Source organism: Marmota flaviventris, chromosome 17 (assembly GCF_047511675.1).
Source record: "Marmota flaviventris isolate mMarFla1 chromosome 17, mMarFla1.hap1, whole genome shotgun sequence".
NCBI classification, from domain to species: domain Eukaryota; kingdom Metazoa; phylum Chordata; class Mammalia; order Rodentia; family Sciuridae; genus Marmota; species Marmota flaviventris.
This window is the reverse complement of record NC_092514.1, coordinates 43,342,665-43,356,407: the sequence shown is the minus strand read 5'-3', so window position 1 is coordinate 43,356,407 and position 13,743 is coordinate 43,342,665. Positions and strand designations below refer to the sequence as shown.

At 36.0% G+C, this 13,743-nt stretch overlaps 1 protein-coding gene across 8 annotated transcripts in view; it reads left to right on the top strand.

Annotated features, from left to right (window-relative positions):
• Rps6kb1 (ribosomal protein S6 kinase B1) overlaps positions 1-13,743 on the top strand; it is a 94,220-nt gene that overhangs the window by 28,200 nt on the left and 52,277 nt on the right. For 7 of the 8 annotated variants that reach the window (XM_071603467.1, XM_071603469.1, XM_071603464.1 and 4 more), the window contains exons 6-13: positions 584-641; positions 2,087-2,187; positions 4,944-5,034; positions 5,215-5,305; positions 6,241-6,348; positions 6,953-7,015; positions 7,198-7,275; positions 11,456-11,563. In XM_071603467.1, the coding sequence (XP_071459568.1) occupies positions 584-641; positions 2,087-2,187; positions 4,944-5,034; positions 5,215-5,305; positions 6,241-6,348; positions 6,953-7,015; positions 7,198-7,275; positions 11,456-11,563 (698 nt within the window). Of the gene's footprint in view, positions 1-583; positions 642-1,279; positions 1,514-2,086; positions 2,188-4,943; positions 5,035-5,214; positions 5,306-6,240; positions 6,349-6,952; positions 7,016-7,197; positions 7,276-11,455; positions 11,564-13,743 lie in introns of those variants that run through there. The other variant, XM_071603470.1, reaches the window with a different exon arrangement.

Sequence of the window (13,743 nt, the reverse complement as noted above, 5' to 3'; positions counted from 1 at the left end):
TTAAGTATTCTGAAAATATGGAATATTACTACTATTCACTAAAATTAATGAGGGTAGCTTAATTACTAATGTCTTTCTACTTATGGATAAAATGTTGAAGAGGATTTAATCAAGATTCTTTTTATTTTCTCAAGTCTGATATTGACATATATTTGGAAGTTCGTATATGTAAAACGTAGAATTCTAAGTGTATTCTACTTTTAAACTTACATGTTTCATGTTTCAGGGCTGGGGTTGTGGCTTAGTGATAGAGCACTCACCAGCACAGGTGGGGCACTGAGTTCAATCCTCAGCACCATATTAAAAATAAATAAATAAATAAAAAATATAGTGTCTACCAACAACTAAAAAAATTTTTTAAAAATTAAAAAAAACCTTATATGTTTCATAGAGGAATATGAATACTGCCAGAAATAGAATCCTGCAGACTTTATTTTAAAAACTATAATTTTTAGGTTCTGTGTTTTATTTTTAAAGATTTTATTTTTAATCATGGTTAAAAGGAAAGCAAAAACTTTCTCATTAGTAGTGGATTGGAATTAAAGATGGTTTTGTTTCTAATGTCTTTACCTTTCCTTCACAGGAGGAGAACTATTTATGCAGTTAGAAAGAGAGGGAATATTTATGGAAGACACAGCTTGGTAAGTGAAATTTTGTGGTTGCATGGATTTAGATGATGATTCACATCATTAAAAGCAAAGCCCCATTCCTACTGTGGGCAGCCACATGATTCAATAAATTGATCTGGAGCCAGTCAGTAACTCAGAACCTCAAGGGGGAGAACTAGCTCTGGGACCTGGCAGCTATTGGAGGTCACATCATTCCTTTGCCCCCAGGCCTTGGGTGGACGGCTCTTCACACCAGTTGTTCCTAACAGAATCATTCTCATTGCGACTTTCTTTCCTTGAATTGGTAAGCTGCTTGCCTTGGCTGTGGGTGAGTGTGGTTTTTCCAGTGAAACTTTATGTGTGGAACAGTGGAAAGTATCAGAAATCATCTCCTCTTTTTTTTAGACTTTCCAGTTCCCAAGGTGCAATCTTAGGGAGGTGATAAGCCTGCACATATCATCTGTGGATTGGTTATGTAGCCAGAATGGGATCTACCCTCCTATTTGTAAGATGGCATCTGCTTCAAATTAAAAATATACACATCCTTTTGTGAAGCGACAGTATTGGGTAACAATAAATCAGTTTATCCTACACATTAATTGAATAGAAAACAACACTTAAATGTTTTTTCTACCTTAATTACCAAACTGCATTCCATTGTTTAATTTCAGGCCTTTTCTAACACAGAAGCTGCATTTAAGAGCCTTAGGGATGAAGTGCCCTTTTTTGGAGGAGGCTCTCTGAGCCATGTTGGAGGCTGTATTTGTGGTCGTGCTGGCTGTGAAACTGCCTCAGTCCTCTAGGACACACCCTCTCCATCCTGGAGTAATCTGCAGGATTGCAACCTTGTTATGCAGCCAGTATTGCAGTGCCTTGTGCTTTTCGAATCCAGACAGGGTTGATTCAGCCCTTTATTCTTTTGAGGTAGATAAATTTGAGTGTAACACAGTTTATAGTTGTGGGCTGGCTGGCAAGAGGGAGGGCAGGTACTGTGGGCATCTGTCTATAAATATACAGTTGTATTAAATAAGGGATGAATGGGTTTTAAGGGTCAGATTATAAGGTAACTTTTAAAATCAAGACTTGATCTCTGAGAAAAAAGTTCCTGTTTCCTGTGGGATTTTAAAGTTGAGGGTGGGTGGGAGGAATTTGCTTTGATCTGAATGACTGTTGACCTAATTCCTACACAGAACAGAACATGATCAGTGACAGTTTAGCATATCCTGAATATCTTTGCATTTTTAGCAGTATATTCTAATGGCAAAATAAAAAGTTTTATAATTTCACTAAAATGAGTGAAACATAAATGTCCCATGCCTTTGGCAGCATCCTATGCCATCTCTTTTCCGCATACATCCCCTCACCCCTCTAATTTGGTCTTTGGTGCATGTCTGTTTCTTTCAAGGAATTTTGCTCCATACATAAACTGCATTGGGTAGATTACTCTTTTAATTTTATTAAATCACTTTTGTTTCCAGCTTTTACTTGGCAGAAATCTCCATGGCTTTGGGGCATTTACATCAAAAGGGAATCATCTACAGAGACCTGAAGCCGGAGAACATCATGCTTAATCACCAAGGTGGAGATATATTATAAATAGTTCTGCAGTAAATAATCATCTTAAAATTCTCCCACATGGGTCATGTCCATTTTCAAAGTCCCAATATCATCTTTTATTATGCATTTCCTTCCTTGGAATTTGTGGCATAATCATAGTTGATGTTTAAGTATTTAGGTAGTTAGGGTAGATGTGAGTAAAAGAAGTTGAAGCTAATAGCCCCTCTTTTTTGGTGGCACATGGGGATTAAACTCAGGGTATCCTACAATGAAGCTACATTCTCAGCCCTTTTTTATGTTTGGGGCGCAGTTTTTTGGTAAATTGTTGAGGCTGGCCTCAAACTTGCAATCCTCCTGACTCAACCTTCAGAGTCCCTGGGATTATTGCCTGACATGGGATTATTGCCACCATGCTTGACAAGAGCTACTCTTTTCTTTCTTTTTTTTGGGGGGGTGGGGGGTATAGGGATTGAACACAGGGGTACTTAACCACTAAGCCACATCCCCAGCCAAGGAGCTACTTTTTATAGCTTTTCTTTTCTTTTTAAATCTGTATGTTGTGTTGTGAAAATAATATTAGAAGCAATACTTTTGTTTTTGGTGTAGTGGTACTAGGGATTGAATCTAAGGGCACTCCACCACTGAGCTACACTCCCAGCCTTTATTTATTTATTTTAGTACTGAGGATTTAACCCAAGGGCACTTTACCTTTTTTTATTTTTTCAATTTGAGACAGGGTTTCACTAAGTTTCTGAGAGTCTTGCTAAGTAGCTGAGGCTGTCCTGGAACTTGAGATACTCTTGCCTTAGCCTCCTGAGTTGTTGGGATTACTGATGTGTGCCACCACACAGGACTCCCAACCATTGTTAATTATTTTTTAAAAAATTTTTAAAAATATATTTTGTTTAGCTGTTGAAGGACCTTTATTTTATTTATTTGTTTATACATGAGAATTGTTTAATTTATTTAATTGTTTTTTAATTTATTTATTTGTTTATACAATGAGAATTGAACCCAGTGCATCACACATGCTAGGGAAGCGCTCCACAACTAAGCCACAACCCCAGCCCACTGTTTATTTTTATTTTGAGCCAGGTCTTAGTAAATTGTTGAGGCTGGCATCGAACTTGTAGTCCTCCTGCCTCAGGCTCCTGAGTTGCTGAGATTATAGGTGTGTACCACCATGCTCAGCTGGAAGTAACATTTTTATGATAATTTTTTCTGATGCTGGAAAAAGGAAAGAATTGAAATTGAACCAAAGTATGTGATAGAGCCTTGGAAATAAAATGTTTAGTAAGCATCAGTTAATTCTTGTTGTTTCGTTACAACAAATATAAACATCAAGAGACTAATAGTCTTTACAGCTGTAGGCATATCAAAGTGATCTTTGACTACAACTGCATGATACTATAGATAGCTCAATTTATTCTGTAGTCATCTGGGTTGGGTAGACTTAGCAGTTCACTCACACTCCAAAGGAGGAAGCAGCAGACCAGAGTACCTAAGGAAGCTGGCAGAAGCTTCTGATCTAAAATGTCTACAAAATTATCCATGAGATAGTTAACTGTTTCAGATTTTTGGGCACAAAATGGTGCATGGACAACTGGGGTCAATATAAATGTTCCAAATAGTGCTGCTTTTTTTTTTTTTTTTTTTAAGAGAAATGATAGTTAACTAAGCACATCATGAGAATCAGTATCTTTACCTTTCTCCCACTTCCCATCAGCCCCTATCCCCAAAATTGGATTCTGATTCTATAATTCTAAGGCAAAAGATAAAATAGGGAAGTGATGAAATGGTAAAATTCTTTGATCCATGAGTTTGAGTACATCACGTGGTTCTATGAAAATAAAGTCCATAATTCTCTTCTATGTCATTATATAGTATATATCTACTTTGGAATTAATAGGCTACTCCCTTTTCTTTTCTCTGAAATGAACCTAAAATATCAGGGCCCCTGGTGTTGATCAAATGATAATTCAGCAAAGCTAAACTTGAACTAAAATGATCTTTGTGAAAGGTGGAACTCCACTTTCTGGAGCTGAGACGATTATCCATGCCAAATTTATTTATTTATTTATAGTTTTTAGTTATAGGTGGATGCAATATCTTTATTTTATTTTTATGTGGTGCTGAGGATTGAACCCAGTGCCTCACGCATGGTAGGAGAGCCCTCTACCTCTGAGCCACAACTCCAGCCCTCCCATGCCAATTTTAATTCTTCCCCCTAACTACTAGTAATTTGACAGTAAGTCATTTCATTTCTTTAACTGGAAGCATTTGGCAGAGAAATTATGTTGTAATGACTTTTTGAGATCATTTTAAGAATTCTCAAGTTCATTGTGATATAGCTTTATCACTTTATCACAATGAACTTGACAGCTCCACCCACAACTTTCATTTAAAAGGTACAGAATATGTTTGTTAGGTTCTGTGTACTTAAACTAGACTTCAGAAAGAGGCTTTCCTAATACTTTCCTTTTTTCATAATGGAAAAGGACTCTACATATAGGTAAAGGCAGAACCTTAGACAAGCTGTTCCACTTCTTCTGTTTTATGTTTACTAGATTATATCATTGGCAAAAAAAAAATGACTCTGTCCTAACCTTAAAGAATTAGCACTCCATCTTATGAGTAGCACCTAATTAGTTCTTGATATTGTCAAGGTGAAGGCAAGGAAAAGTTAAATGGATAGATTTTCTTGTCTTGTATGATATGTTCAAACACTGCATATACTTAAAGCTCTCAGAATAATCATGTTTTAATCTTTTATTGTAGGTCATGTGAAATTAACAGACTTTGGACTATGCAAAGAATCTATTCATGATGGAACAGTCACACACACATTTTGTGGAACAATAGAATACATGTGAGCTGCATGTTAAAAGAAAATATAACTGGTTTGGGGGTAATATCTAACTTTTACATGATTTAAGTAATAGTGTGTTAGTTTTCTATAGTATCATTGACTTTTATATTATTTTTAAAATTGTAATTCAGATAATATGCAAATGGATGAATTTTTAGCCTTTTGTTTTTCTCATTATAGGGCCCCTGAAATCTTGATGAGAAGTGGCCACAATCGTGCTGTGGATTGGTGGAGTTTGGGAGCATTAATGTATGACATGCTGACTGGAGCAGTAGGTGCACAGTTAAAAGTTGCATGTATTAAGATCTGTGTCAAATAGTTATTAAACCACTACAGCAAGAGACCTTCCCTTTACTTACAGAAAATGTCACAAGTAAAGTTATTTTCAAACCCAAAGATTTGTTTATCAGCAGTTTAACACTTGTAATGTTTTATGATTATATAGGATTCTTTTTTTTGGTACTGGGAATTGAACTCAGGGGTGTTTTACCACTGAGCTACACTCTCAGTCCTTTTATTGTTTTTTATTTTATTTTGAGACAGGTTCTCACCAAGTTTCTGAGGTTCATATTAAGTTGCTTGGCAGGCTCCCAAGTTGCCGGGATTATAAGCATGCACCACTGAACCCATCAGGATTTCATGCCTTTTTTTTTTTTGGTACCAGGGATTGAACCCAAGGGTGCTTAACCACTGAGTCATATCCTCAGCCCCTTTTTAAAATTTTTTACTTCAAGACAGGATCTCACTAGGTTGCTTATAGCCTCGCTAAGTTGCTGAGGCTGGCTTTGAACCTGTGATCCTCCTGCCTCAGCCTCCTGAGTTGCTGGGATTACAGCATGCTCTACCATGCCCTACTGGATTCCACACTTTTTTAAAAACATTTTTATTTAAATGATCTATGTCATGGCAATCCCGTGAAATAGATGTGAGATTATCTAATGAGTTATTTTAGAAAAGGAGGAATGAAAGCATAAAATTCCATGCCTCATTGCTAATCACATGGCAAGTTAACAGAAGAAACCCAGTCTTCCTTACTGGGCATTGATATTTCTTCTATACCATTGCTTTAAAACTACAGGTCTTTAGTAGTTAGCTCATTTCACAACATATTTTTGATCGCTACAAATGATTGATTAATTCAAGAAATGGATAATATCATTTAATATTTTTTGTATGCTAATTTTTCTCACTCTTTTCTACCTTTAGCCTCCATTCACTGGGGAGAATAGAAAGAAAACAATTGACAAAATCCTCAAATGTAAACTCAATTTGCCTCCCTACCTCACACAAGAAGCCAGAGATTTGCTTAAAAAGGTAGGGTTCTTTTTATTTTATTATTTTGTAATGCTGGGAATAAAACCTAGAGCCTCACACATGCTGGGCAAGTACTGTACCACTGAACTATATCCCTAATCCATGGGTAGAGTTCTTTTTTTTTTTTTTTTTTTTTAATTAGTTACACATGACAGTACAATGATCTTGACAGTTCATACATTTGAATCAAATGGGGTATAATTTCTCATTTTTCTGATTGTACAGGTTGCAGAATCACATTGGTCATACAGTCACCTATATACATATAGCAATAATAATGTCTATTTTATTCTGCTGCCCTTCCTATCATGGGTAGAGTTCTTAAAAAGGCAAACTATAAACCTCAATAAATAGAATTGTAGTTAACTAGTTAGGATTTGTCACATATTTTGAATAAAAAATCATACATAAATATTGAACCAAAAAGCCTGAAATTTTTGAAAATAAAGAACAAATTTAAAGATTTTATTTTTGTTCTCAAACAATATTTGTTAGTTATGAATAAATTACATTTGCTCAAGGCAAAATAGAAAACAAATTCTAAAAAGAAAAAAGCATTCAATTTAAGTAAGTTTCTTCATTAGTACTTTTTTCCTCCCTAAAGCTGCTGAAAAGAAATGCTGCTTCTCGACTTGGAGCTGGTCCTGGGGACGCTGGAGAAGTTCAAGTAGGGAATTGGCATGTTTGATGTTTTGGGAGAAGATGATGCCTAATTTTATTTATGTGTGAGGTTGAATGTAGTTGCTTATCAGTTTAGCTTGTTTTGTGATTTATAACTTCAAAAAGGTGGTTTATTTGTCATTTCTGTAAAGTCTAATCCCCTTGACTTTTTCTGTTCTTTTTTCCTAGGCTCATCCATTCTTCCGACATATTAATTGGGAAGAACTTCTGGCTCGGAAGGTGGAGCCTCCCTTTAAACCTCTGTTGGTATGTATATATGAAAGCATATACTTTGAGGGATCTGGTACTTTTTTAGGGTAAGAAAAAAATTTCAGAACAGTCAGAAACATTACATTTATTAAATTTCAAAGGCACATTGATCTGTCCTCTCTTTTTAGAATTTTTGTATTATCTTTTCAAGGACTAATGCCGGTTGGCATTCAATGACTTTATTAGTTATTTTAAAGTTGATTTTAATATTTCAAGATGATGGGACTTGCTGGGCATGGTAGCACACACCTGTAATCTCAGTGGCTTGGGAGGCTGAGGCAGGAGGATTTCGAGTTTGAGACCAGCCTCAGTAACTTAGCAAGGCCCTGTCTCAAAAATCAAAAGGGCTGGGGATGTTGCTCAGAGGTAAAGCACCCCTATGTTCAATCCCCAGTACCAAAAAAAAAAAAAAAGGTTGGGAATTTTTTATTTTTCCTTTATTTGGTTTTGCTTAATTCAACCCCATTTTAAATATGATTCTCTGGGAACATTTTCTTCAAAATATAGAATATGTATGAATTATTTTTCTAACCTTACCATAAAAAAAGTGCCACAAAGTGGGTGGTTTGACAGAAATTTATTTTTCTGTTGATCTGGAAGCCACAAGTCTGAGATCAAGTTGGCAGGACAGGCTCATTATGAGCAAGACTGTTCCTTGTCTCCCTATGCTGGCAATCTTTTTCATTGTTTGGATTTTAGGCACATCACCTGGATTTATTTGTCTATGAAATCAAATGATGTTCTACCTGTGTGCATATCTGTGCCTAGATTTCTCTTTTTTAATAAGGACAGCAATCATATTGGATTAGGGTCCCTTCCTCATCTTTACTGATCACATTCTACAACAACCCTTATCAGATAAGGTCACATTCTGAAGAACTGGGGGTTAGAACTTCAGCATATGAATTTAGGGATAGTACACAGTTCAATTGATAATAATATGCTGATATATAAATGAGTATTTGTTCTTTCCTCCTACCTCAGAACCTGAAAAAAATGATAGTTTCTTTTTCTGTTTCTTGGGATGTAGGTGAAGGAAGAGGAGGAAGATAATGATAATGATGATGATGATGATGATGATGATAATGATGATTTGGTTATAAAGTACAAGTTGACCTGCTTTAAAATGTTGGCATGTACAATTGTAAGGAGAAAAATCAACTAACATGCTTCCTGCCCAGAATCAAAGTGTTCAGTTTGTTTAAGCATAAACATGAACATGACCACTATGCTATCATCACACCTAAAAAGTTGATAATTTCCCCAGTTATTTCCTTTTATTTTTTAAATCCTATTGGCTTCTTTAATAAGGTTTCAATCACAAGTCTATATATAGTTTGCTATGTTTCTTTTATAGATAGCCCCTTTCCAATCTTCCCTTAGGGATTTATTGAAGAAACTCTTCATCCTCATGGCATCATTGACCATGTTCATGTTTCATATATATATATATATATATTTTTTTTTAGTTATAGATGGACACAATACCTTTATTTTATTTATTTATGTGGTGCTGAGGATTGAACCCAGTGCCTCACGAATGCTGGGCAAGCACTCTACCACTGAGCCCCAGCCCCAGCCCAGTTTCCTGTATTTTCAAAAACTGATTGTTAGATTTAGGTGCTTGATCTGATTTAGATTAAACTCTTGGTATTATATGCTTTGATAAGGAGGCCTAATGTGTAGTTGTATTTTTTCCAGTGATCTTTGATCAATGCCTATGTCATTATTTCTTAACCAAGGGTAATTTTTGGTGGTGGGTACTTGGGATAGAACCCAGTGTACTCTACCCCTGAGCTACACTCCATACCCTTTTTATTTATTTTGAGACAGGGTTTGCTAAGTTACCAAGTTTGGCCTTGAATTTGAAATTCTCCTAAATCAGCCTCCAGAGTCATTGGGAATATAGGCGTGCACCACCATTCCCATGCCAGTGGCAATTTGGCAATGTCTAGAAACATTTTGTTTGTCACAGTTTGAAGGAGAGGATAATAACTAGTACATGGGGGCTAGAATAGGACAGCCCCCTATAACAAAGATTTTTCAAGCCCAAAATGTCAATAGTGTTGAGATTGAGAAAAATCTAGCATAGTTCCATGATTACATTAATGGTTTGCAAAATGGTCTGTTCTTTTATGTTTATTTTTTATTCCCTGGAATTTTTCTTTTTGGGGGTGAGAGGATTCTGGGGATTGAACTCAGGAGCACTCAACCACTGGGCCCCATCTCCAGCCCTATTTTGTATTTTATTTAGAAACAGTATATTACTGAGTTGCTTAGTGACTCACCATTGCTGAGGATGGCTTTGAACTTGTGATCCTCCGGCTTCAGCCTCCCAATCTACTGGGATTACAGATGTGCACCACATAACCTGGCTGGAATTTTTCTTTTTTTTTTTTTTTTTAATTTGTTGTTTTTAGGTATACATGACAGTAATGTGTATTTTGACATATTATGCATACATGGAGTTACAACCCATTCCAATTGGTATCACATTCTTGTGGTTGTATGTGATGTGGAGTTACACTGGTCATGTATTTATATATTGGAATTTTTCAATAAAAAGAGACTCTCATCACTTGTTTGGTTACCCAAAGTGCAGTTCATACAGGAGAGACATGATTGATTCTTTCCCAGTTTTCAAAATAATGAATTAGTTCCCTAGCATCTTCCTGAACTTGACTTGAATTTAAAAAAAAAAAAAAATTAGTGTCATGAATCCATGCATTTTAACATATTTGCATTTCAATACATTGTAGTTTACTGATGCTTTTTCCAATTTTTATTTGACATGACTACATTCTCTGCTATTGCTCTAGAGAGCAAAACAAGGAAATTGATATTCTGTGTATATCTTGTACATTTTCTTCCCTACACCTGGAATTAGCTATTTCTCCAAGGAGTGCTCATTCTTCCTCCTAGTGGAAAGTGGAGACATTGGGCTCTAAGAGTTCTCAATATTACTGGATTGATCATTGTTACTATGTCTTGATGTCTTTCTTTAGAAATATATTTTGTGAATAAGGTTATTGTTGTAATCTTTTAGTATTAAATCAAATTTTCTGAATTGACATTTATTTTCTTTGTAAGAGACCATCATAGAATTAAAAGAAATTCAAAGATAATTAAGATGCAGTGGGGCTTCTTGGTAGTTACAACTTTGGTGTACTAGAACATATGAAGAAATGACTTCTGAAGTCACAAAGCATATTCATTGTAGATCATACCTTACTCTTTAGGACTTCACCTAGAGCCTGTTAAGCCTACTGTAATGTATATTCTCACTTATTGCCAATGATAAATAGGAGAAAAGATAGGCCTGAGTCTGAGTATAAGAGATTGAATGTTCAGTCTATTATAAAAGTCTAACTATATTAGGAAAGAGAGAATGAATGAAAGAAATATATCTGATGGTTAGCACATAGGTGATACTATTCTTTCATGAGAAAATATTCTCATGCTGTGTAGACTCTTATTTTTGCTTCTTGAAAACTATAAAGGAGTGAAATAAGCTGTGAAAGGAAACTTTATTATTTATTTATCTATCTATCTATTTATTTATTTATTTATTTATGTTTTGTAGTGCTAGAGATTGAATCTAGGGCCTCTAGTATGCTAAGCAAGCACTCTACTATTAAACTCCATCCTTAGCGCCTAACTGGAGCATCTTACAGGTGTGGCTTTACTCTTCTCTAATAGTCTTTTAGGGGCTGGGGATATAGCTCAGTTGGTAGAGTGCCTCCGTAGCATTTACAGGGCCTTGGGTTCGATCCCCAGCACCACCACCAAAAAAAAAAAAAAGTCTTTAGATTTATTACAAACCTGCCATAGTCAGCTAAGCAAATTTTCTGAGTCTCAACAGGGATTTAGCCAGTGGACTAGACAGAATTGAAGATTTCTAAGAGGGAAAGGGAAAAATTAATATTTACATATTTAATAGGAATGATAACTATATATTAGAATCTATTTCAATGCATATGTAGAATGTGAAGATGTAATTTGACTGTTGATACTTTCCAGCTGCATTTTTTCTTTAGTCTGTGCCAAAAACTATTCTGATATTTTATTACAGTCAACCCCCGCGAAAAGAGCTTTTTGTACAGCTTGCAACAAACACAGTTGGTTGACATATGTAATATACTGTTCATCATTTTCTAATTCTTTTGTTTTCATAAAGCAATCCGAAGAGGATGTGAGTCAGTTTGATTCAAAGTTTACACGTCAGACACCTGTTGACAGCCCAGATGACTCAACTCTCAGTGAAAGTGCCAACCAGGTCTTTCTGGTAAGTAAAAAAAATTTCCATGTGGCCATGGGAAATTTAAATACAAGGATGGGTTTTTTTGTTTTTTTTTTCAAGTTGTTGATGGACCTTTATTATTTATTTATTTGCTTACTTATTTATTTATATGCAGTGCTGAGAGTCAAACCCAGTGCCTCATACATACTAGGCAAATGCTGAGCCACAATAACATTGGTACCTACAAAATTTATTTTGATAAGCTAACACTCCATTTTAGCAATTAAAGTGTGAATTGTGATTCTTTTCAATGTATGATTTCTTTTTTGGTTGAGCAACTGTCTTAAAATGATGTTTGGCTTGGCACTGCAACCCAAAACCACACAGCCATTGCAAATGGGAGAAAAGCTTTTAATTTTTTCCAGAACAGCAGCAGATTGCTGGTAGTCTTAACTAAGTCTGTAGGGGATCCATAATGTCAACTGTGAATATTTGACATCAGAAGAGAGTGATCATTTGTGGTAATAATTATTCTTTCATGTAGAAGTACTTAAATGTGCTATGCCCCCAACCACAAGATCTGTTTATGTTATTATTCATTTTTCCAGTACTGGGGATTAAACCCAGGGATGCTTTATCACTGAACTACATCCCCACCCTTTTTTATGTTTTTATTTCAAGACAGGGTCTCACTGAGTTGCTTAGGCTGGCCTCAAATTCTCCTGCCTTAGCCGTCTGAGTTTCTGGGAATAGTTTTGTGCTACCATGCCTGACTTCCAGGATACACACATACACATCTCTCTCTCTTTTAATTAGAGCATTATAGTATAAATAGTAGCTGAGCTTATCCTGACAAAAATCATATATGCATGGAATCTGACCCACTCCTTCAGTCCTGATCCCTCCCACCTCCCTCACTCTCCCACCCTACGCCCTTAATACATTGATCTTCCCTTATCCATCCTTCCCAAGATCTCTTTAAAAATTAATTTAAAAATAGGGCCTGCAGGTATACTCAGTGGTAGAGTCTGTGGGTAACATGTGAGGCTCTGTGTTCAATCTCCAGCACTGCCAGGGGGATAAAAAATTGATATCCCACCTACCTGAAGATTTTGTTTCTAGCAACTGCAGGTCATCAAAATTTAAATTCGATTGTAAGAGTCCATCATAGAATTAAAAGAAATTCAAAGATAATTAAGATGCAGTGGGGCTTCTTGGTAGTTACAACTTTGTACTAGAACATATAGAGAAATGACCTCTGAAGTCGCAAAGCATATTCATTGCAGAATCATACCTTACTCTTTAGGACTTCACCTAGAGCCTGTTAAGCCTACTGTAATGTATATTCTCACTCATTATAAATAGGAGAAAAGATAGGCCTGAGACTGATTGTAAGAGATTGAACGTTCACAGCAAGGACAGTGGCAGCTGGTAGCCCAATAGCAAGGTCCAAGACAGAATTAAAACTAATAAAATTGCATTTTTGCCCTTTACAGTTGAGGGGTTTTGTAATGTCGATACTTGTTCACCAAAAAAAAAAAAAAAAAATCTGGGGCATGGTATGTAGGAATGTTGGAGTGCTTGCCTAGCATGCATGGCCCTGTGGGTTTAATCCCTAGTACCACAAGGAAAAAAAATCTTTCTAATCATTGGTGCAAAACCAGAACAATCACTCATTCCATGTCTGAAGGTTTTAGTTTTACTGTGGTCTAATGAAGAGAAATTATTTTGGGAGTGATAATCTTGGTTGCTTATATGCATATGTCTGGAAACATGCATTTCCTTTGCATTTCTTTCAGTTTGTAATATCTTAATGTGGAACCTATATTTTTCCTATTTTCCTACTCCTAACAATAGGGTAGAGTTTTTTGGGGTTTTTTAACCCAATGCCTTTATTTTTATGTGGTGCTGAGAATCTAACCCCGGCCCCGCCCCCGCCCATGCTAGGCGAGCACTCTACCACTGAGCCACAATCCCAGCCCCAAGTAGAGTTTTGTTTGCTGGATTTTCCTTACTTTAAAAAATACACCTGGGCTGGAGTTGTTACTCAGTGGTAGACTGCTCTCTTAGCATGCATGAAACACTGGATTCGATCCTCAGCACCACATAAAAATAAAAAAATAAAGGTATTGTGTCCACCTACAACTAAAAACTAAATATTCTTTAATAATACACTTATATTTTTTGCAGTGCTAGGGATTGAATCCAAGGCCTTGCCCATGTGA